Genomic DNA, 20,228 nt, shown 5'->3' with positions numbered 1-20,228 from the left:
ATGGTTTCTCACAAGTATCTTGTAAGGCTAAGCCCAAATACACAAGCACCCCTCCATCAAAAACACCAAATTGTATGAAGCCCTGTATGAGAACAAGGATGGGCATTAGAAGCTGAAACCACATTTCTTCCGGCAGGCAGAGAGGAAAATATGCTTTATTAGAGCTACTTGGGCAATGTTGTTTATCTGAGGGAAAGTGGGGAAAGTGGGTAGGCTAAATATTGTATTATAGGTCAAAACCATTAGTTCTTTAGTACATAGAGTAAGTATCCTGGCAAAGATTTCTTAATTGATTTTTCACAAATGGCTGGAAAAAACCCATTGTACTGATGTATGGCATCAATGTTGTTGCATCTACATGTTCAATGTGTAATCCCAGCAGCAAACTTGGCACAATCCCCCGGCACATATTGCACAGCACAGCAATTTAATAACTTTTATATGGCTGGAAGTAAAAGATAACTCCATCCGATCTGGAAAATTGGTTCAGTTGAATAATGTGTCCTTAATTTGTATTGAATGCTTGAAAATGGCCAAATTGAAAGGTATCTTTTGAAGGACATTTGTATTTCACTATGGGAAAACCTAAGTTTTGGGTCACGTCCTCTGCAAAACAGCAAAACTCTTCTGTGTTTGCCCTTAAAGGGTGGCTGCAGTTTTTATTTTTTTTATTTAAACGATTAAACATGACTTTTTAAACCTGAAATATTTTTTTTATTTTTTATTAAATGCGCAAGTATTTAAAAAATGGGTTTCAAGAGATTAGGGGAACCCACCCCGCCCCTAAAAGGGGCATAAACGTGACGTCATGTCGGGAAACCGAGCCGTCGGTCCCCCTGGCTGTGTGCATATAGAGACGTGTGCACTGTGTGGCCTGGTACCTAGGCGCGTGTAGTTAGGGACCAGACTCTTTTTGCCCACGATATGTTTGAATTCCCGACGTGACGTCGATGGTAGGGGGCGGTAACAGTCCACAAAAGGGGGGGCATGACTTATTCGCTAATTACGCAAGTGAGATATGTCGGGGAAAAAACAATACACATTTTATTGAGGTTCAATACATATATCAGAAATAAATGACAGCAAAATTAACTGTTTTATTTTAATTCACTGCAGCATCCCTTTAAAACACTTAGGCCTATATTCTAGTTATTGAAATACAAAAACATCAACACAAGTCCAATTGTTACATACATGGGGAAGTGTCGTGGCTGAGCTGTTAAGAGCACCGAATTCAAACTCTGGTGTTTCTGATCAGTGTGGGTTCGAATCCCCCAGCTGTGCTACTTGTGTCCTTAAGCAAGACACTTAACCATTGCTTCGTCCTTTGGATGGGATGTAAAGCCGTTGGTCCCATGTGTGGTGTAACTCATGTAAAAGAACCCAGTGCACTTATCGTAAAGAAAAGGGGTTCGCCCGGTGTTCCTGGCTTTGGCTGCACCTTGTAATATTCTTATAAGGTGCTCGTAAATGGGTCTCAGGATTCATCACTTCAATAACCTATTTTTCTGAAAGTGTGCCTAGAGTACATTGTTGGTAGATACGTGTGCTATAAAAGACTTATAGTTATTATTAATGTTGGGATTGAACCCATAAATAAATTGATAGTTTATGTATCTTGGGATGTGTGTCAGGATATAGACAGATTTAAAAATGCCCTTTATCTCCTCTTAAAGTTTTAAGCAGCAAGTTTTCCAATGTGTACTTGCTTGTGATATACATATTTGAAGTTCTTTTGAGTGAACTTGATATGAACTGAAATTTTATTTTGTTAACTAAAAAAAATATCAACTAAGTTATATGAAAAACTGTTACCTGACTGTTCCTCAGCAGGCAGTATTGGTGCAACAAGTGTCAATTCCAAGATCAGTTGCAGCAGTACCAACTCAAGCAGCACCACAAGGGGTCATTCAACAACAGGTTCAGCAACACATTCAGCAGCATCAACAACAGCAGCAAATATTAAATGCCCAGGTAATATTATCAATGATGGGATTTAGTTCTCTAGGTAACCCCTTACTTTTATTATTTTTATTTTATTTTATCACAGCATGCAAAAGAAAGCTTAACTTTTTCTTTGTGGCAGTATCAGGCTTTTTCCTGTAGCCTTAGATCTGAGGGTCTTTTGCATGATCTTTGCTGTTTTCAAAAGCACCGCCTCCTGAAACAGCTCTTCCCTCATTTGCTCTAGTTGTTTTCCAGTTTTGGGAATGGTGTAAAGTGCTCCAACCACCACAGACGCTACTTTTACTTTCACCTGCCAAATCTTCTGAAGTTCTTGGTACTTCTGTCATCTTTTCTACCTTTCTACCTCCTTTGAAGGTACCTTTATATCACATGGCACTGCAGTGTCAGTAACATCATTAGTCTGATCAGCCCTGATACTTCGACTTTAAAGGGGCAAGGCAGTTTTGCCTGGAATTTTTTGAAAAATTTAGGGCACCAAGGCAATTTCGAGAAATTTCATTGGGCATCAAGGCAATCGTAAAGAGTTGCGAAGGGCACCAAGGCAATATTTGAAAAATACAGATCCAAATTGCTTGTCAACTGTAAAGTATATTATAACTTACCTCTTGCTTGTTCTGTACTCTGGTTGGCTGACCCAAGGTCACTTAGGGTGACTTGATATAGTCTAGTGATCGCGTGCGCATGTTTTGCTGGAACTAGTACCCGAGTGGGCACTAGTCTTTTAATTTTTGACTGTTTACAGCGCCCTCTCTTGTTGTGACCGTGGACAGCAACAAAAAAATTCTTTCTTTTCCAAGTTTCTTTTCTTTTTTCACATTTGAGACCGAGGTGTGTTATAAAACAAATAAGGACTGGCATAATTCGGTAAATAGTGCATGTCTTATCAGTATGTGTATATTATTCCCCTTTAGAATTAGTGGTTTGCTTGTTTTATCGTGATATTACAGCTGTCTGCTGCACAGACTGTTGGCTTAATTCACACACAAACTGCATCATCTCAGCATTCAGTCCTTCAAGGATCATCTCCCGTTGTGGTACAACAGCAGTCACAGCAGCAACAACAAATCCATCAACAGATTCATCAACAATTACAACAGCAAAAAATGCAGCAAGAACAACAGCAGCAAGCTCATCAAATTCGTCACCAGCAACATTTACAGCAAATACAACAGCAGCAACAGCTTCAGTCATCTGATGCCTCACAAGTAGCTCTTTGTGGTCCAAGTCTGTCAAGCATTTCAACTGTCCATCAAGAACAACGTCAGAAAAGACGATTTCGAGAAGAAGCCCCAGATGATGATTGCAAAGAGGACCTTCTTGGCTACCAAGTAAGATCAGTTGGGCCAGTTTCTTACTACTCTGCATTTATTTATTTATTTTTATTTTCATCTCATATTAAGCTTATATTTGCAGGCAGTTTTGGACATAACCTACTAACTATTGACCCAATTTTCATTTTACTTTTGCCTTCATCTAGCATTCTTGGATAACATTCATTATTGCCTTTACTGGTAGATTAGATCATATAATGGTAACAGATCAGATCCTCCACTGGCAGGTTGGATCCTGCAATTCATTTGTTATTGGTTTATACTTTAAAAGCAAAATTCCCATGGCGACCAGAGGTCGAACTGTACTAGAAGATCAGATCCTGCTCTGAACAATACTTTTTACCGAAAGGGTCCAATGGCTTTAATGTTCATGTACGGTTACTCTATTTGGCCTGTTAAGTGGACCAATATACAGGCTATATATAGATAATAGTTGCAGAAGAAAAGATTACCGTCCACAAACATCGATGGAATGCTGTTCAGCTGACAGGAAGAGCTGGAACTGGACGTAAAAGGTCCAATGCAACAAAGCTTAAAGGCACTGGACACTTTGGTAATTGCCAAAGACCAGTCTTCTCACTTGGTGTATCTCCTTAACACTTGCATAAAATAACGAACCTGTGAAATTTGGTTGTCAAAGTTGCGAGAGAATAATGGAAAAAAAAACACCCTTGTTGCACAATTTGTGTACTTTCAGTTGCTTGAATTCAAGATCTCAGCTGAGGTCTCAAATTCGATTCAAATATTTTAGTGAGAAATTACTTCTTTCTCAAAAACTACGTTACTTCAGACCAGGGATGTGATTCCTTTGTTTTAAAACAGAATTCTGGAGTTTTTTTTTGCCCTAAAAAACAGATATGTTAAATTTTGTTTATCCCCCCCCCCCCAAAAAAAAAAAAAATCTAAAGAAATGGAGATTATAACCATTTAATAACGCCCCAGACTGCAGAGTAGGGCTTTTAAAACTAAAGATAAATGTTAATAATTGGGTACCATGCTCGTTTTGGGCTCGATTGCTGTTGGGCTTTGCGCACAGAGTTAAGTTATTTTCTCACCAGCCTATCACACTTATTTTGAGTAATTACCAATAGTGTCCAGTGCCTTTAAGCAGGAAGGTCACATAAAAAGTAACAATGTGGGTCATCATTGGCATTGAAGGCCAAACTACTGTGCTTTTTGCTTTAACCATGTTTTTATCTTCCTACCATTTTGCATAGCATGGCCCTCCCCATTTGACTAATGTAGGTACAGACAGTATACCAGGTATAGCGCAGCCAATGAGCAGATCTAGTCAACCTCCACCTCGCCAAGAAGCACCATTACACCCCCAGGGAATGAGTGTAGCAGATGATACAATGTGAGTTATTTTGCTTATGGTTTATGCCTTAGATAAATTGGTACTAATTAATTAATTAATTTTCTTAGAAAACGATGCAAAATGTGCCTTTGTACACACTGCACAGTCAAGACAGGTGTAAAGTGTTTGGGTACTTTCTGTAAAACAAAACACTGATTTTATTTTAACTTACACGGTTTGTAGATAATAACGATGGTAGAAAGCTTACCTTGCTTTCATGTAGGTGCTGTTGTTTTTAACAAATGAGTACAACAAAAAACACTAGTAATTTTCACCTCAGGAGATGAACATTAGTTTAGCTTAAACATGATGTAAATCAATATCTTCTTGATTCAGTGGAACCAGAATAGTTGTTAGATACATACACTAAATCTTTAAATTGTTTGGCTCCTACGTCACATACATGTAGCTCGCTATATTTGTATTATCAACTGACACATATGCCCATGTATGTCACCCTGAGGAGGAGGTGCCCTTACAATAGTTATTCATGTTGCATTGAAGACAGGTATCTGAAAAAGCTGGACTAAAAGTATTCTTGACGTGATATATTGAAATTTGTTTTTAACAATGTCAACATAGTAGATTACAAAAATCATTAAGAAACCCATATTTTGAATGCCTTATGTGCACATCCATGGGATCAGGCAACATTTTCTTCTGGGTGTGTATAGCTTTGCTAAGGGATACAAAGATTGACAAGATGCATACTTTTGATCTCCCTTGGTCATTTTAAATAATAGACATATGAAGGAGGTGTAAAGGTTGTTGTTTTTGTTTCAGTTTAATGCCACCACCACCACTTTCTGTAGCGTCAATGGTTGAACCACCGCCAAGACAACTGGATAAACATCTTATGCCACCACCATTACATCCACCTGGTTCGTACCTTATTCTATAACACTTTCACTCTCAACCTATCGGTCTAATGTTGTGTCTTCTTTTTCCTCTAGCCTGCTCATCATATCTAGAGAGCTGTGTGCTTAATTATTATTGTTTTTGTATACACATAGGTGTTGCCATCACTTTTTTAAAAGGCTGGCATTTTTCAAATGCTAAACAAAGGCTCCAAACAGGTTTTCTTTTTAGACAATTAATTAGCGCGCACCAAAACCCATGTGATATATTTCTTTTGCACAGAAGTATGTTCTTCCAAAACGCTTGTTACCGTAAATGGCACATTTTATTCTAACAAGTGTTTCTATTTATCTATAAAAATACCCTTGTTGAGTAAATAAGGGTTTGAGAAAAATTTCACAAAGAAGAAACACATTTAAAGGATTTGGGTACTTTTTGTAACACAAAACACAATGCCCAAAGACTGCACCGATTGAAAAAAAATGGTAGTAAAAAGTTACTTACAATATTATTTGCTGAGGGGCTGTAGTTTTTGAGAAATGAGTAAAACAATGTCACAAAAAATATGTTTTACATGCTAATAATAATATTTGTCTCCCTGAGATAAAAATTGTTATCGTGACTTGTTTAACTGATTTCTCCTAAACTACAGCACCTCAGCAAGTGATATTTAAGGGAAGCTTCATACCATCATTATCTTCAAGCGGTAGTTAAATGTCAGTCTCTGGACATTGTGTGTTGTGTCCTACAACAAGTACACAGACCCTTTAATGTACATCTAGTTGAAAAGATTATGAGAGACTTGGGCTTGGTGAGACAAAGTGCTAAGGTTCATCTTACGTTGAACTCTTAATGTTCCCTTAATGATTTATATTGTGACATACCGCCTAGCTATTTCAACGGCGCACACAGGTTTATGTTTTGGGTGGGGGCTCAAACCAATTTATTGGGTGGGGTCCGGGGGCCGGCCTTATGCCCCCTGGTGGGGTCGTGGGGCTAAGCCCCGGTGGGGGTCCAGGGGGCAAAGGCCCCTGGAGCTCTGAGCTTTCTTGCATTTTGGGGGTGAAAAATCAAGCCTCTTTATGCATATATTTAGAAGAAAAACATACTCTTTAAGCACTTCTGATTCATATAAAATGTATCGTCTATAATTACGAACTGCAAAAATCAGTCAATAATTCAGCAAAGGTTTTTGTTTTAAATAGTAAATGCTGTGGATGTGGCTGAAAAGAGAACATTATAGACGGTGCTACTTACTACCATCACTGGGCAGCAAATTCCATGAATAAGTAGGCGGCAAACCCAGAACCTACAGATAAACCTTTGTTTCGCGAAAGTGGTGTCGCATCATAATAATTTTTATCAGATTACTGTTCAAAAATGAAATTATAACTTTAACCCGGGCATAAATATGATGTGTAATTTGTTAAGGGTAGGATTGCAGACCTTTTAATCCCTGAACATAGCCGACTAAAATGAAAAATGTGGAAAAGAAGCAGCGCGTTGTGATCAACATTCGGTCGTGTCGGTCGGTATCTGGTTTCATGCATATTCAGTCAAAACATCGCGGGTAAAAAAAACATTACTATCCGGCGTTTCTCAAATTTAAGTGTAGTACTAGAAAACCATTGAATGCCGGAGCAACCAAGAACGACGTGAGATATATTTTATCCTGGACAACGGGTTTCAAATGCTTTATATGTTATTGTTGCAAGTTTACACAATTACAAGGGAGTTGTCATAAGATCATTGCATAAGATGTGTTCAAAATCTTTCACCTCGCACCTCGCGTTAACGAATATCCTAGATAAAAGAGTTATTTTGGCAGGGAAAAAAATGCGAATGGCAAAGGAAGAAAAGAAAATATTTCCACCGGAAATAAAAACCAAAAACTACACACACATTTGCGACTTTTCTCCCTCGGCTCTTATTTCCTTCCCTCATTCTCCCCCTGTTTTTCTTATCTTTTGGGGGACCCTCTTCGGGGGGGGGGGGGGGGGGGGGCTCAAGCCCCCTGAGGTGTGGTACAAATTTACAAAAAGTTTTTTAGATTAATCTGTGAGAAATGTTGTTTTTGAGAAAAGGGTAATTTTCCACAAATTTGATTTCAAGACCTCAGAATTAGATTTTGAGGTCTCAAAATCAAGCATCTGAAAGCACATAACTTTGTGTTACATAGGCAGGGTTCGAAATTAGCTGTCGCTCGGTCGCCAAATGCGAGTGAAAAAAGCGACGGGCGAGTGAAAACCCTTTCTCACTAGCCCGCCTGGTGAGTCAAATATTTGTTCCTTTTCACATAAATGAGGGTACAGTGGCAAAATGCCTCAGAAATTGTTTACTAAAGCTTTTAAAATAGTAAGTTTGACAATACTACATATTTGCTAGATTTAATTTGGCAGCGATCAGGATCTGAATTGCTATCGTTCATTTCGGAATACATTTTTAATCATTGAAAACATGATGCACAAAAATACACAACACACACAGTCATCCAAAGTCCATTCTGATCAACATTCCGCATGATGTGATTGGCCAATGATGGCTGTTAATATTTTCATATTCATGAGCTTCTTGACTGGACTTCAATGCAGTACACATTCACAAACGGAGTAAAGAAATTGATGTAGTTGTGCGTTACACCTGCAGACTGCACAATGCACATGCCTTGGAGGAATTCTAATAACATGGACTACTTCTGCCAACAGAGGGCAATGCGGGGCAAAGTTCATTGAATTGTTTCTCGATGTGCGTTGTTGAATGATCGTTGATTCATAAAGATTTTGTTGCAAATGGAGTTCAAAACATGTTCAGAACAACCAACCAATCAACCACTAAGTCATTTAAAAGTTGTTGTTGATGGAAAAGGGATGATTAAAAGTGTAAAAATTAAGAGATAAAGTCCTCCAAAAGCAAAATGTTAAGGGCTTCGCTTCTGTGGGTTTTTTTTTGAAAATTTTGTGTTTAGGCCTAAATACGTGCGGGCTAGTGAAAATTCTGCGGGCGATCGAGAATTTGAAACCCCTGAAGGGTGTTTTTTTCTTTCATTGTTATCTCACAACTTCAACGACAAATTTATCTCAAATTTTACAGGTTTATTTATGCATATGTTGAGATACAGCAAGTTAGAAGAATGGTCTTTGACAATTACCAATAGTGCCCAGTGTCTTTAACCTGTCAGTTAGTGAATGTGCATTACAAACAGTGTTTAAAGCACTTTCTGTTATAAGCACTGTGGGATTGGGGGATTGGGGGATAAAAGTAAGGTAATTCAAAGTCTTGAATTTCAACTTGTGGCACAGAATGGTTTGGAAGGTAGTTGCAAAATCAAAATCATGTCAAGTGCAAGCATTGGCATAAGAAATGAAGGGAGGTCCTTTTTAAAGCAATCCTCAAAAAATCCCAGTTATATGCTCATTTTTCCATTTGCAATATAAAGAAACTTATTTGCAGGAAGATGTTCTTATGTTTCGCTCGTACAGTGATGTGTTATTACTAAACTTGTCATCATCTTTCCGCAACGAAGGTAATCTAAATTGTTCCAAACTAACAGTGTGTGTATTTCCTCCTTTTGTCTCTTTTTATTTCATGTCTGGCGTTAACCAATGTGATGTCAACGTGATTGGGTTACTCTGTTCCCTGCTGATGTTTCTCCATCCTACCATCGCAAATGTGGTTTGGAAATTAACTGAAACAACTTTCTCTCCCTTTCTCCCAATCGGGAAATTAATTATACCTTTTTTTTCTCTTCAAATATATATTTAATATACATCCAACACATCACTGAAATTATCAAAACATCAACCGTTATGCCTAAATAATGTGGAAATTTCATGCATTATTCCCCAAAACCAATTTTAAAAAAACATTCTCTATGCAATATTATTTTTTTTGGGGGTGGGGAACCATTAAAATACAATAAAACACTTGCTTTCTCTTCCATTGTTAAATTTGATTTTGATTGATGGTCGGATTCAATCTTTATTTTGTAATACACTTAAACAAAATTGCACAATTATAACCAAACCCCTAAATTGGGACTACATGTACATGAACATCATTGAATGGATGTTAGCTAAGGGTCATAGGATTGCCTTAATGGATGAACCTCCACAGAAGCGCAACAAGGGATTAGTTTCATATGATGCTGGTGATTCAGATGAAGATGAGGATATTATACGATCTCCACAAGCACACACCCACTTCCAACCTAATAATAGTCCACAGCTTCCAGTCATCTTCCACAGGTCACCATTATCTCCTACAGTTCATCATAGGTCACCAGACAAGATAGAATATGCTTTCCAAACGTCTTCTGGACCTTCCCTCCGTCAACCTCCACCACAAAGATTAATTGTCTCACAAGGAAATCAAGCTAATCAGCAAAGAATTGCTATATCCGTAGAACAAGCAGAGAGAATTGGTATTTCAGTCTCCCAGGGTGTTGCAATGTCCCCTCCACAAGGGGAACCAACCGTTGTTACACACAGCATACCACAAAAAGCACCACCATCTGTGCAGCATTCACTTCTGGGGGAAGGACCTCAATACAATCAGCAGCAACCATTCTGGATGTCCCCCCATTAACTCTCCCTAGTTTTTGTATAAGTTTGTTTTGGACACATGTATTAGGTGTCTTTGAAAAAAAAGGATAAACTATTACAGAGTCTTTGTAGGTGAACAAACGGAGTATTTACAGGTCCAGATCCAAGTTTTTTTTAAAGGGGGACACACCTGTAAAATTGTGAAGTTAATTACACTACAAAATCTGTTCCGAACCGCGAGAGCCAAGTAGGCCTATACATGTACTTGACCAAATCTGCCCCTTTACAGCTGCTGGAGAGGATGGTGGTTCAAGTAACTACCTGTCAAATCTGCCCCTTTACAGCAGCTGGAGAGGATGGTGGTTCAAGTAACTACCTGTCAAATCTGCCCCTTTACAGCAGCGGGAGAGGATGGTGGTTCAAGTAACTACCTGTCAAATCTGCCCCTTTACAGCAGCTGGAGAGGATGGTGGTTCAAGTAACTACCTGTCAAATGTGCCCCTTTACAGCTGCTGGAGAGGATGGTGGTTCAAGTAACTACCTGTCAAATCTGCCCCTTTACAGCAGCGGGAGAGGATGGTGGTTCAAGTAACTACCTGTCAAATCTGCCCCTTTACAGCTGCTGGAGAGGATGGTGGTTCAAGTAACTACCTGTCAAATCTGCCCCTTTACAGCAGCTGGAGAGGATGGTGGTTCAAGTAACTACCTGTCAAATCTGCCCCTTTACAGCGGGAGAGGATGGTGGTTCAAGTAACTACCTGTCAAATGTGCCCCTTTACAGCAGCTGGAGAGGATGGTGGTTCAAGTAACTACCTGTCAAATGTGCCCCTTTACAGCAGCTGGAGAGGATGGTGGTTCAAGTAACTACCTGTCAAATGTGCCCCTTTACAGCTGCTGGAGAGGATGGTGGTTCAAGTAACTACCTGTCAAATGTGCCCCTTTACAGCTGCCGAAGTTGTGAGATGATAATGAAAGAAAAACCACCATTGTTATCTCGCAACTTCGACGACCAATTGAGCTCAAATTTTGACAGGTTTGTTATTTTATGCATATGTTGAGATACACCAAGTGAGAATACTGGTCTTAGACAATTACCAATAGTGTCCAATGTCTTTAACATTAGGACATTTTACACATTATTTTTTCTTAAATTGAAGATAATAATTGTGTGTTATCGTAATAAATGCGCAGTTGTACGAATTGCTTCACCCCCTCGTTTCTCTCTTCCTCTTTTATGTTAAATATTTTTGTCAAATTTTACTGGAAGGTACATGCCCCTCCTTGGATCTGTGCCTGGTTTTATGCCATTTTATTCCTCTGTACATAAAAGGGACAGATTAATTTTAGACAGCTTTGGTTCATGGGATTTAAAGATAGAAATCCATTTCACAAAAATTGGCTGTGACATATGTTTTGTGTTTAAAAGGGAAAGTATATTTTGATAATTACTTCACAAATTAATGACCATAAAAACTTATAATATATTATAGGGTTTGAGGCATTGAATGGTGAGGTATCAATATATATTTGGTTTGTGGTAACACCATGTGTGTACCATAAAAACTTAAATAAGAAGTTCTGCAGCTGTCAATACGCCTCTCTTTATATTTATGCATGAGGTACAACGTATGTCACAATGCAATTATGACGTCATGCATAAATATTAAAAGAGGCATACAATGTATAACATTTTGAGAAACCATTCCCATCCAAGGAATTTGGGTTAGAGAAGGTGATTTAAAAACAAATCAATAATGAAAAAAATTGCATGCATGGTAGGTTTCCTAGATTGTGTATGGCAATTACAGATGATTCTTTCATTCTGGACACATCCAAACTTTCACAGGTTAGTTTTATTGTATATATCTACATGTATATAGGATTGAAATAATTGAATGAGTCAAACAAAAACAGATATAGTTTGCCTTTAAACAATTAAATGATTACATTTTGCTGGTAAGAGGTAAGTTTTCCTTGTGGTCTTGTGGCATTGAGTTGATTTTGGCAAATAATGTTTTGTAATCCCCTTCTAGGGTCTTAAAAGAAATGTTGGCTTGTGAAATACAAGTACAAACAGGAGCTCCACAAAACCTATTATCTTCAAGTACGCACTAATACACCAATCAGATTTGCAGAATGGAGTGGTGATAAAAACCTTTATCTTCAAGTACGCGCTAATCCTCCAATCGGATTGGCAGAATGGAGTGGTGATAAAAACCTAATTGCACGGCTAATATCACTACCATGCGTCTTGTGTGTTCTATGTCACGCGCCAAGTTTGCTTGAAGATAAATACGTTATCATACGCGCGCTCGTGGCAATACGGAAAATATAGCGCGTCTGCGTCCCATATCCAACTCGGCCTTCGGCCTCGTTGGATATGGGACGCATAAGCGCTATATTTTTCAGTATTCCACTCGCGCTTGTGTGATAACTTATAGTATTGCATGGCTAATATCACTACCTGCGTCTTGTGTGTTCTATGTCATGCGCCAAGTTTACTTGAGTATAAATACGTTATCACATGCGCGCTCGTGGAAATATGGAAAATATAGCGCCTTTGGACTGATGTATATGGGACGCAGAAGCGCTATATTTTTGCGTATTCCACTCACGCTTGTGTGATAACTTATATAGTCATCATAGTCCTCTACATCAAATATTTACACTTGATTTAAAGAAACCAACACAGAGCAGGAGTTGTTTGACTGTTTGGATAAGAGAATTGTTAAAATTTAATATGGCCAAGCATCCCCCTTTTGATTTAGTTATTCTTCTTCCTTCCAACTTTTGCGTTAAGTTCAAAAACTTGTTAAAAAGGCCTATACATGTACATGTGTAGAGTATATACATGTAGAAATGCCCTATACATGTAGTCAATTGTCAGATAACATTAACTCACATTTTAATATTTCAAAAAAATTGCAACTCCTTTAATGGATTTTTACAATGGATTTTTAAGGTTGATACACTTTCAAAAAGATCTTGAAAGAGTGGGGGATTGAAGGGGCCATATCTCATAAATTCTTTACAACCAAGAATTGAAAGTCAGCGTGCCTTAATTACAACTCCAAGCTGCTTTCACATTCTCTGTGTAATATCTTAACTTCCGGTCATATGGCTTTGCTTAAACTTGTCATCTGTATCGTGTTGACTTAAGCTATTTATATTTTAAATCTGAATTGAATGTAGATTTGTGTAATTTTTCGACCTACATAGGGTTTGTTTTGCAGTGAGGTCATCAATCTTATATTGGATACGTCTTTGTTACAAAGATAATTTCACTCACTTCGATACAAGGTCAAACTGGGGTTTATTTAAGTGCAACTTGTGTTTGTTTTTAAAAATCCATTGTATGGTTCAGTAGTTGTGATTTTGTGAAGTATTTGTCTTTTTTCGACACTTTATGAGTGTGACATTTTAACATTAAGGTACCATGTAGAAGTAAAGGTTTATGCAGTGTGTCCCCCCCCCCCTCTCCCCCCATGAGATGGAAGGATGCATTCACAAAAAAATGGTTTGGTTTAATAGATGTTAAATTTGCATCGGGGATAATATACAATCAGTGTATGGGTAAAAACCAAAATTAATATTCTTTATCCCCAACGCAAATTTAATATATTATATCATTGTGGTACCCGCTGCAATTACATAGGATTCGAACTGCCTCTAGCTACTGGGCAAGCTTGGGGAAAGCATTACGTGTGGTGTTATGGAAAATTACTAAAGCTGCTTGGGGAACAAATTTCTTTTTTTGCAATGTTTTCAGGCATCTTCCTTTTTTTATTATAAAAAGCTCACACAAGCCAAAGGCCATTATTATCCTACAATTTTTAGCGTTTTTATATGAAGATAGCTAAAATGAATCCCTAAACAAAATTTCCCATTTGTGGTAAAAGTGACATGTTTACCCCACAAAATTGGTATTACTATTTTTGTATCAACATGATCTGAAGTTTTTAAAAAGGTATCTGCCAGCGTTTGGGCCCCAGTTGATAAGGATAGTTCAATGCTCTCCCTTTTAAGTTGAAAATAGCATGTCATCCATCGTCTACCAGGCCTCATCATTTTAACCTGTGGCACAAAAGTTGGCAGTTTTAAATTGAGTTTTTAAACCTTGATTTCCCTCAAAATGGGACAAACCAGTGATTATAGTGTCCCAAACATGACCCAGTACTCAAAATCGTGTTTTTATGTCAACATATACAATTTTCCAAAGTTGTATAGCACTTGGACAAAAAACTGAAATTATGAAGGGGTACAATTTTGACAATTAAATACAAATTTTGTGAAATGTTTACAGTGAAAAATGGTAAAATTAAAAAATGTGGCAAGTGTATATAAAACACTTGCAAACTTTGGACAAAACTGAGGTGGGGGGTTGCTTTGTGCCCATGTGAATTTCAAAGAAGAAAAAGGGCAAGTGGCAGCACTACCATATGGATTATAATCTATCAATGTGACATTTTCATTCTCTAGAAAGGTAAAAAAACTACGAAGGCCCATTAGTGCCAGCAAAAAATAAAATTCCAATCTGTTATTACGGATTCGCAATCCGTTATTACGGATTAGTAATCCGTTATTACGGATTAGTAATCCGTTATTACGGATTCACAATCTGTTATTACGGATTAGTAATCCGTTATTACGGATTCACAATCTGTTATTACGGATTAGCAATCCTTTATTACGGATTTGTAATCCGAAATTACGGATTCCCTCGAGGATCCCCTGAGGGCGCTATGTGCTGGTTACTCAGCCTAGAGTGCAGCGGTTTGATTGACGAGAGCTATCGACTGGCTGCTATTTTGTGGAGTCAAAGATTTGACACCACCAAAATGACGAACAGTTTTACTTCACGTAGTATAGAGAAAATCACACAAATTGCATTGTGTATTAAATTATACTTTAAAAATACTTTAAAAACATATTTCCAACCATTTAAATTTACTTCATAACATTCGCCAAATCCAGGGCAATGTGTACTGTTTTTAGGGACCGATTTCTGCAACGTTACATGTTAAATGTTAAATGTTCAACAAAAAATAATAATAAAACAACACAGTTAAGTACTTGTTGCCATTCTGGTTCTGTCAAATGTGACGACATCATGATAATTTTTCAGTCAATGAGTAAATGGTAAAGTCATACACACTGAAACCAGTTAATGCTCTTCATGTTGTCTACAAAGCTGTAATTTTGACCTTAAAGGCAGTGGACACTATTGGTAATTACTCAAAATAGTTATTAGAATAAAACCTTGATTGGTAAAAAGTAATGGGGAGAGGTTGATAGTATAAAACATTGTGAGAAACGGCTCCCTCTGAAGTGCCATCGTTTTCAAGAAAGAAGCAATTCATCCACGAATTTGATTTCGAGACCTGAGATTTAGAACTTGAGGTCCCGAAATCAACCATCTAAACGCACACAACTTCGTGTTACAAGGGTGTTTTTTCTTCCATTATTATCTCGCTCGTTCAATGACCGATTGAGCTCAAGTTTTCACAGGTTTGTTATTTTGTGCATATGTTGAGATACACCAACTGTGAAGGCTAGTCTTTGACAATTACCAATAGTGTCCACTGCCTTTAAATAAACATATAATTAAACTTGAAAACAAGGTCAAATTGAGGTGATATCTTTAGAAATGTTCGTTTTATTAATAGGATTTTAATTTACTTACCATACAAAAAGAAAGTTACAGGATAATTGCACATGCCTGGAATTAAAACAGCAAACTCAATAATTAACTGCGAATTGATGCCTTCAACTCCGATGCCAAATTGTGGTTAATCTTTAAAGGATTTGGGTACTTTTTCAAAATGTACATAGATTTAAATTAAACTTACAGGGTTTGAAGATAATGATAGTGGAAAGCTTCCCTTCAAATATTACTTACTGAGGTGCTGTAGTTTTCATGAGACAAAAACTATTTTCATTACATTGTTTTGCTCATTTCCCAAAAACTACAGCACCTCAGCAGGTAGTATTTTCAGGGAAGCTTTCTACTATCATAATCTTCAAACTGTGTAAGTTTAGTGTAAATCTGTGGACATTGTGTTTTTTGTCCTACATGTACAAAAGTTACATAGACCCTTTAGAGGTTTTTGAGAATTAATAAACTCAATGTACAAAAAACAAATTATTGTAGTTAATGAGTTGTTATTTTTTGTTTAAAAATAAACTATGATTTATTGTAACTCGACACATGATGATGATAAAAACCTACTCAGCACCTACCAGTTATTTACTTGCAGATCATGAGGCAACTGTGTGCTAGATATTCTAAATACACATACAGTTTTTAAGGTGGACAAATTTCACCGAGAAGTAGCAGACAAATTAAAAACAAAGTAGTGTAGAAAAACAATAGGTACTCGGCTGAAAATAGTTGTTATTTAATCATGGTTTTAAGCTATTTTTAAAGAAAGTAAAAGGACCACTTCCAGTTGAAGTGTAGGCTGCTTTTGGCTTGAATAAAGTTTTAAAATCCAGTTTGTTAAAAGTAAATAAAATTTAGTTCAGTTGAACACGGAATAAGTTAGTTTGAAGAAAATTTGGTCATCACCAGTATGTAGTAAAGAATATCTTTGTGATATCTTAGAATTCATCCATCAAATACGAATGGGTAAACAAAATACACTTGAAAAATGTAATGGAATAAAATTTCATCTCGGTTAGAATAGAATAGAATAGAATATTTGAACATTTATTGGGACTTATCTGACTGTTTTGTTCTGTACGACGCAACAACACTTACTCCCACCATCTGTAAGAAAGTGGTTGGTCAGCGTGCCTTTGGTTATAGCGCCCCCAACCTATGGAACAAACTCCCCCCAGAAATCCGCCAGTCTGACTCAATAATGCCATTCAAAAAACTGTTGGAGACCGATCTGTTCAGAGCCCATTAATTTTGTGGGTTAATTCTCTAGTGCGCCTTGATTTATGTCTAAGATATATGTGCTTTATAAGAACTTTGTATTATTAGAAGTGCTTTTTATAAGTATATTTTAATGCATATGTACCTGTAATAAATTTATTTCGGAATAATTTATGGATTGGGGTACTTTTTGTAACACAATTACCACAGATTTACATTTAACTTACACGGTTTGAAGATAATGAGAGTAGAAAGGCCTCCCCTAAAATTATTGGCTAAAGTGCTGTAATTTTTGAGAAATTAATAAATACGTTTTACATGCTAAAATAATTTTTTGTGACTTGTTTTACTCACATCTAAAAGAAATACGGCAAATCAGTAAGTTTAAGTTGAAGGGAAACTTTCTCAAACTGTGTAATTGTTTAATGTGGACATTATTTGTGTTCTAAAAAGAGTACCCAGACACTTCTAACCACAAACCAGCCTTTTTATAAACAACAATTTGGGGTTGATTTAACATTTGATTTACAAGATTCAAATGGGTACAACTGCACAAACATGTAGTCTTTTTGATGATAGCAAATGGAGTCCATGTCATAGTATACAAATACAACATGGTTTGAGGGTGATTGGACGTATTAGCTCCCCTCGGTATCAGCTCATGTCGATTATTCACCTGAAATATAACATCTTGTATTTGTTGAACTATAATAGTTACCCGATCAGACACTGGACACTATTGGTAATTGTCAAAGACTCGGCCTTCACAGTACGTGTATCTCAACATATGCTTTAAATAACAAACCTGTGAAAATCTGAGCTCAATCGGTCTTCGAAGTTGTGAGATAATAATGAAAGAAAAAAACACCCTTGTCACATGAAGTTGTGTGCTTTTAGATGGTTGATTTGGAGACCTCAAATTCTAAATCTGAGGTCTCGACGTCAAATTAACATAATTTACGTCTACACGTATACGACGTCTTAAAGTCGGTGTGTGCCCACTGGGTGCTTCTCACAATGTTCTATACTATCAACCTCTCCCCATTACTCTTCACCAAGTAAGGTTTTATGCTAATAATTATTTTGCGTAATTACCAATAGTGTCCACTGCCTTTAGCAAGGGGAAATAGCAAGGGGAAATAAAAACTGTGAAAACAAAAAAGGAACCATGATAAGTTTGTTCATGTGTAGGATGTCGCTATAGCTATGTTCGTGCGTGTTTACAAAACAGTAACACGATCGTAATGCGCAGGATAAGTACATGTAGACTATCTACATGTACATATGCTGTCAGAAATGCAGATTGAACGTTTAATTGCTTTCTGATGCATATGTTCTGACACCCCTAGGTTCTGACACCCCTATGTTCCAACACCCCTATGCTCCAACACCCCTATGTTCCGACACCCCTAGGTTCCGACACCCCTAGGTTGCAACATTTCCGACATCCCTATAACAATACAACACCCCTTGGACGAACCCATAGAGCTTTATACAGTAGCTCTATGGACGAACCCTACATGTCTGTCTATGTTGCAACACCCCTATGTTCCGACACCCCTAGGTTCCGACACCCCTAGGTTGCAACATTTCCGACATCCCTATAACAATACAACAATACGCTCTATGGACGAACCCTACATACATACAACTCTACATGACATACAACTCTACATAACATTTGATCCTAAGAAGGCTTTCAGCCTAGATGAAGCACTAAAGTCACTTTCTTCTTGTGTGGTAGACATAAACACTTGGATGACACATAACAGACTGAAACTGAATGAAGAAAAGACTGAATTTCTTGTAACTGGTTCTGTTTATATCCTTCGTTGCCTTGGAAATGTTACTCTCAACGTAGGTTCCACAGTTATTGTACCTTCTAAATCAGCCAGGAACCTTGGTGCTTACTTTGATTGTAATACGTCCATGTTAGAGCAAGTTAATCATTTATGTAAGTCTGTTAGGTTCCATCTAAAAAACATATCTCAAATTAGGAAGTACATAACTCAAGATATCTGTCATAGTGCTGTACGCTGTCATATTTTGTCCAGATTAGACTATTGCAACTGCCTTTTAACATCTGTTCCCCAGGCATACCTGAAGCGGCTGCAAAGTTTACAGAACTAGGCAGCTCGCATTATCTTTAAGCTAGATCGTCGTCATGACTCCAGTCCTCTACTTAAATCTCTCCACTGGCTTCCCGTAAAAGAAAGAATTCTCTTCAAAGTACTTTTGTTTGTTTTTAAAGCCTTCCATGACCAGACGCCATTATATATCAAGGATTGCTTTACTTTCCATAACCCATCTCGCCCTAATCTTCGCTCTTCTCGAGACCCATTTTTGCTTACCATTCCTAGGACCCGTAGCAAATCTGGCGATCGCACATTCACTGTTACTGCATCCACAGAATGGAACAAATCCCTTCTTTCATTAAAGCCGCTAAATCCACTGACCAATTAAAAAAACTTCTGAAAACACATCTCTTCCCTGTTTAAGCTTTTCTCTTTTTCTCATGCTTTTCCAACATTGTGTATGTAGCTTTTTCGATAAGTTTTTGTAATTGTTTATTGTGCATTTATTTTTCAGTTTTTGTAATTTTCTATGGGGAGCGTTTCTAAAATACCTGTTATTATTATTAATAAGCGTGTCGCTCCAGGCATGTCACATTTATCGGCGCCCATGGCGAACCAAATCTTTTTCTGCACAGTTACTGCACATGTGGCTGATGTAGGTATTGTTCCATATCTATGGCTAATGTATGCCAATTTAATTACGCAGAACACAATTCATAGTTATTAGTAACAGCACATAATCCATTTCTAAATGCACGTACATGTACATACAACCAAACGCGCAAACAGATTTTTAACAAATTTTTAACAAATGTACAAACTACGAGTTTTCCTTTAATTGCAAGCAGATTGTCAGTGTCTATATAATAGACCTTTCTCATGAAATATGTAAATTGCACATAGCACATGCGTACTAACATTTTGGTTGGCAAAAATAAGGAAACGTTGCGCTGTTTTGTACGTGGCTAATGGCTGTGTGACCCGAGGCATTTGCGCGTCTGCTTAGTGCACAACTATGACAATGGCCAACCAGTAGGATCTGTACGCATAAGTACATGTTACTTTATTAGCATATTTCATGGGAAGGGTCCATTGTAATTTTTTTAATTTTTCAACAAAAGGGCATTAATCAATGGGAATAAAAGAGTATAGTTACTTGTTCTTAACTGGCAGTTAAAAACCTTTCAAGGTCATTGCCATGCGATCATGGCCACGACC

The 20,228-nt window shown here is 37.4% G+C and overlaps 1 protein-coding gene across 2 annotated transcripts in view; it reads left to right on the top strand.

Moving 5' to 3' along the window:
• LOC117295482 (histone-lysine N-methyltransferase 2D-like) overlaps nt 1-11,087 on the top strand; it is a 48,648-nt gene extending 37,561 nt beyond the window's left edge. The window contains exons 13-17 of one of the 2 annotated variants that reach the window (XM_033778160.1): nt 1,834-1,974; nt 2,916-3,296; nt 4,517-4,656; nt 5,440-5,537; nt 9,587-11,087. In XM_033778160.1, the coding sequence (XP_033634051.1) occupies nt 1,834-1,974; nt 2,916-3,296; nt 4,517-4,656; nt 5,440-5,537; nt 9,587-10,098 (1,272 nt within the window). In that variant the 3' untranslated portion in view covers nt 10,099-11,087. Of the gene's footprint in view, nt 1-1,830; nt 1,975-2,915; nt 3,297-4,516; nt 4,657-5,439; nt 5,538-9,586 lie in introns of both variants that reach the window. The other variant, XM_033778159.1, reaches the window with a different exon arrangement.
• The last annotated feature ends 9,141 nt before the right edge of the window (nt 11,088-20,228 follow it).

The sequence above is a fragment of the Asterias rubens genome, chromosome 10, assembly GCF_902459465.1.
Source record: "Asterias rubens chromosome 10, eAstRub1.3, whole genome shotgun sequence".
Lineage (NCBI taxonomy): Eukaryota > Metazoa > Echinodermata > Asteroidea > Forcipulatida > Asteriidae > Asterias > Asterias rubens.
This window is presented reverse-complemented; position numbering and strand designations above follow the sequence as displayed.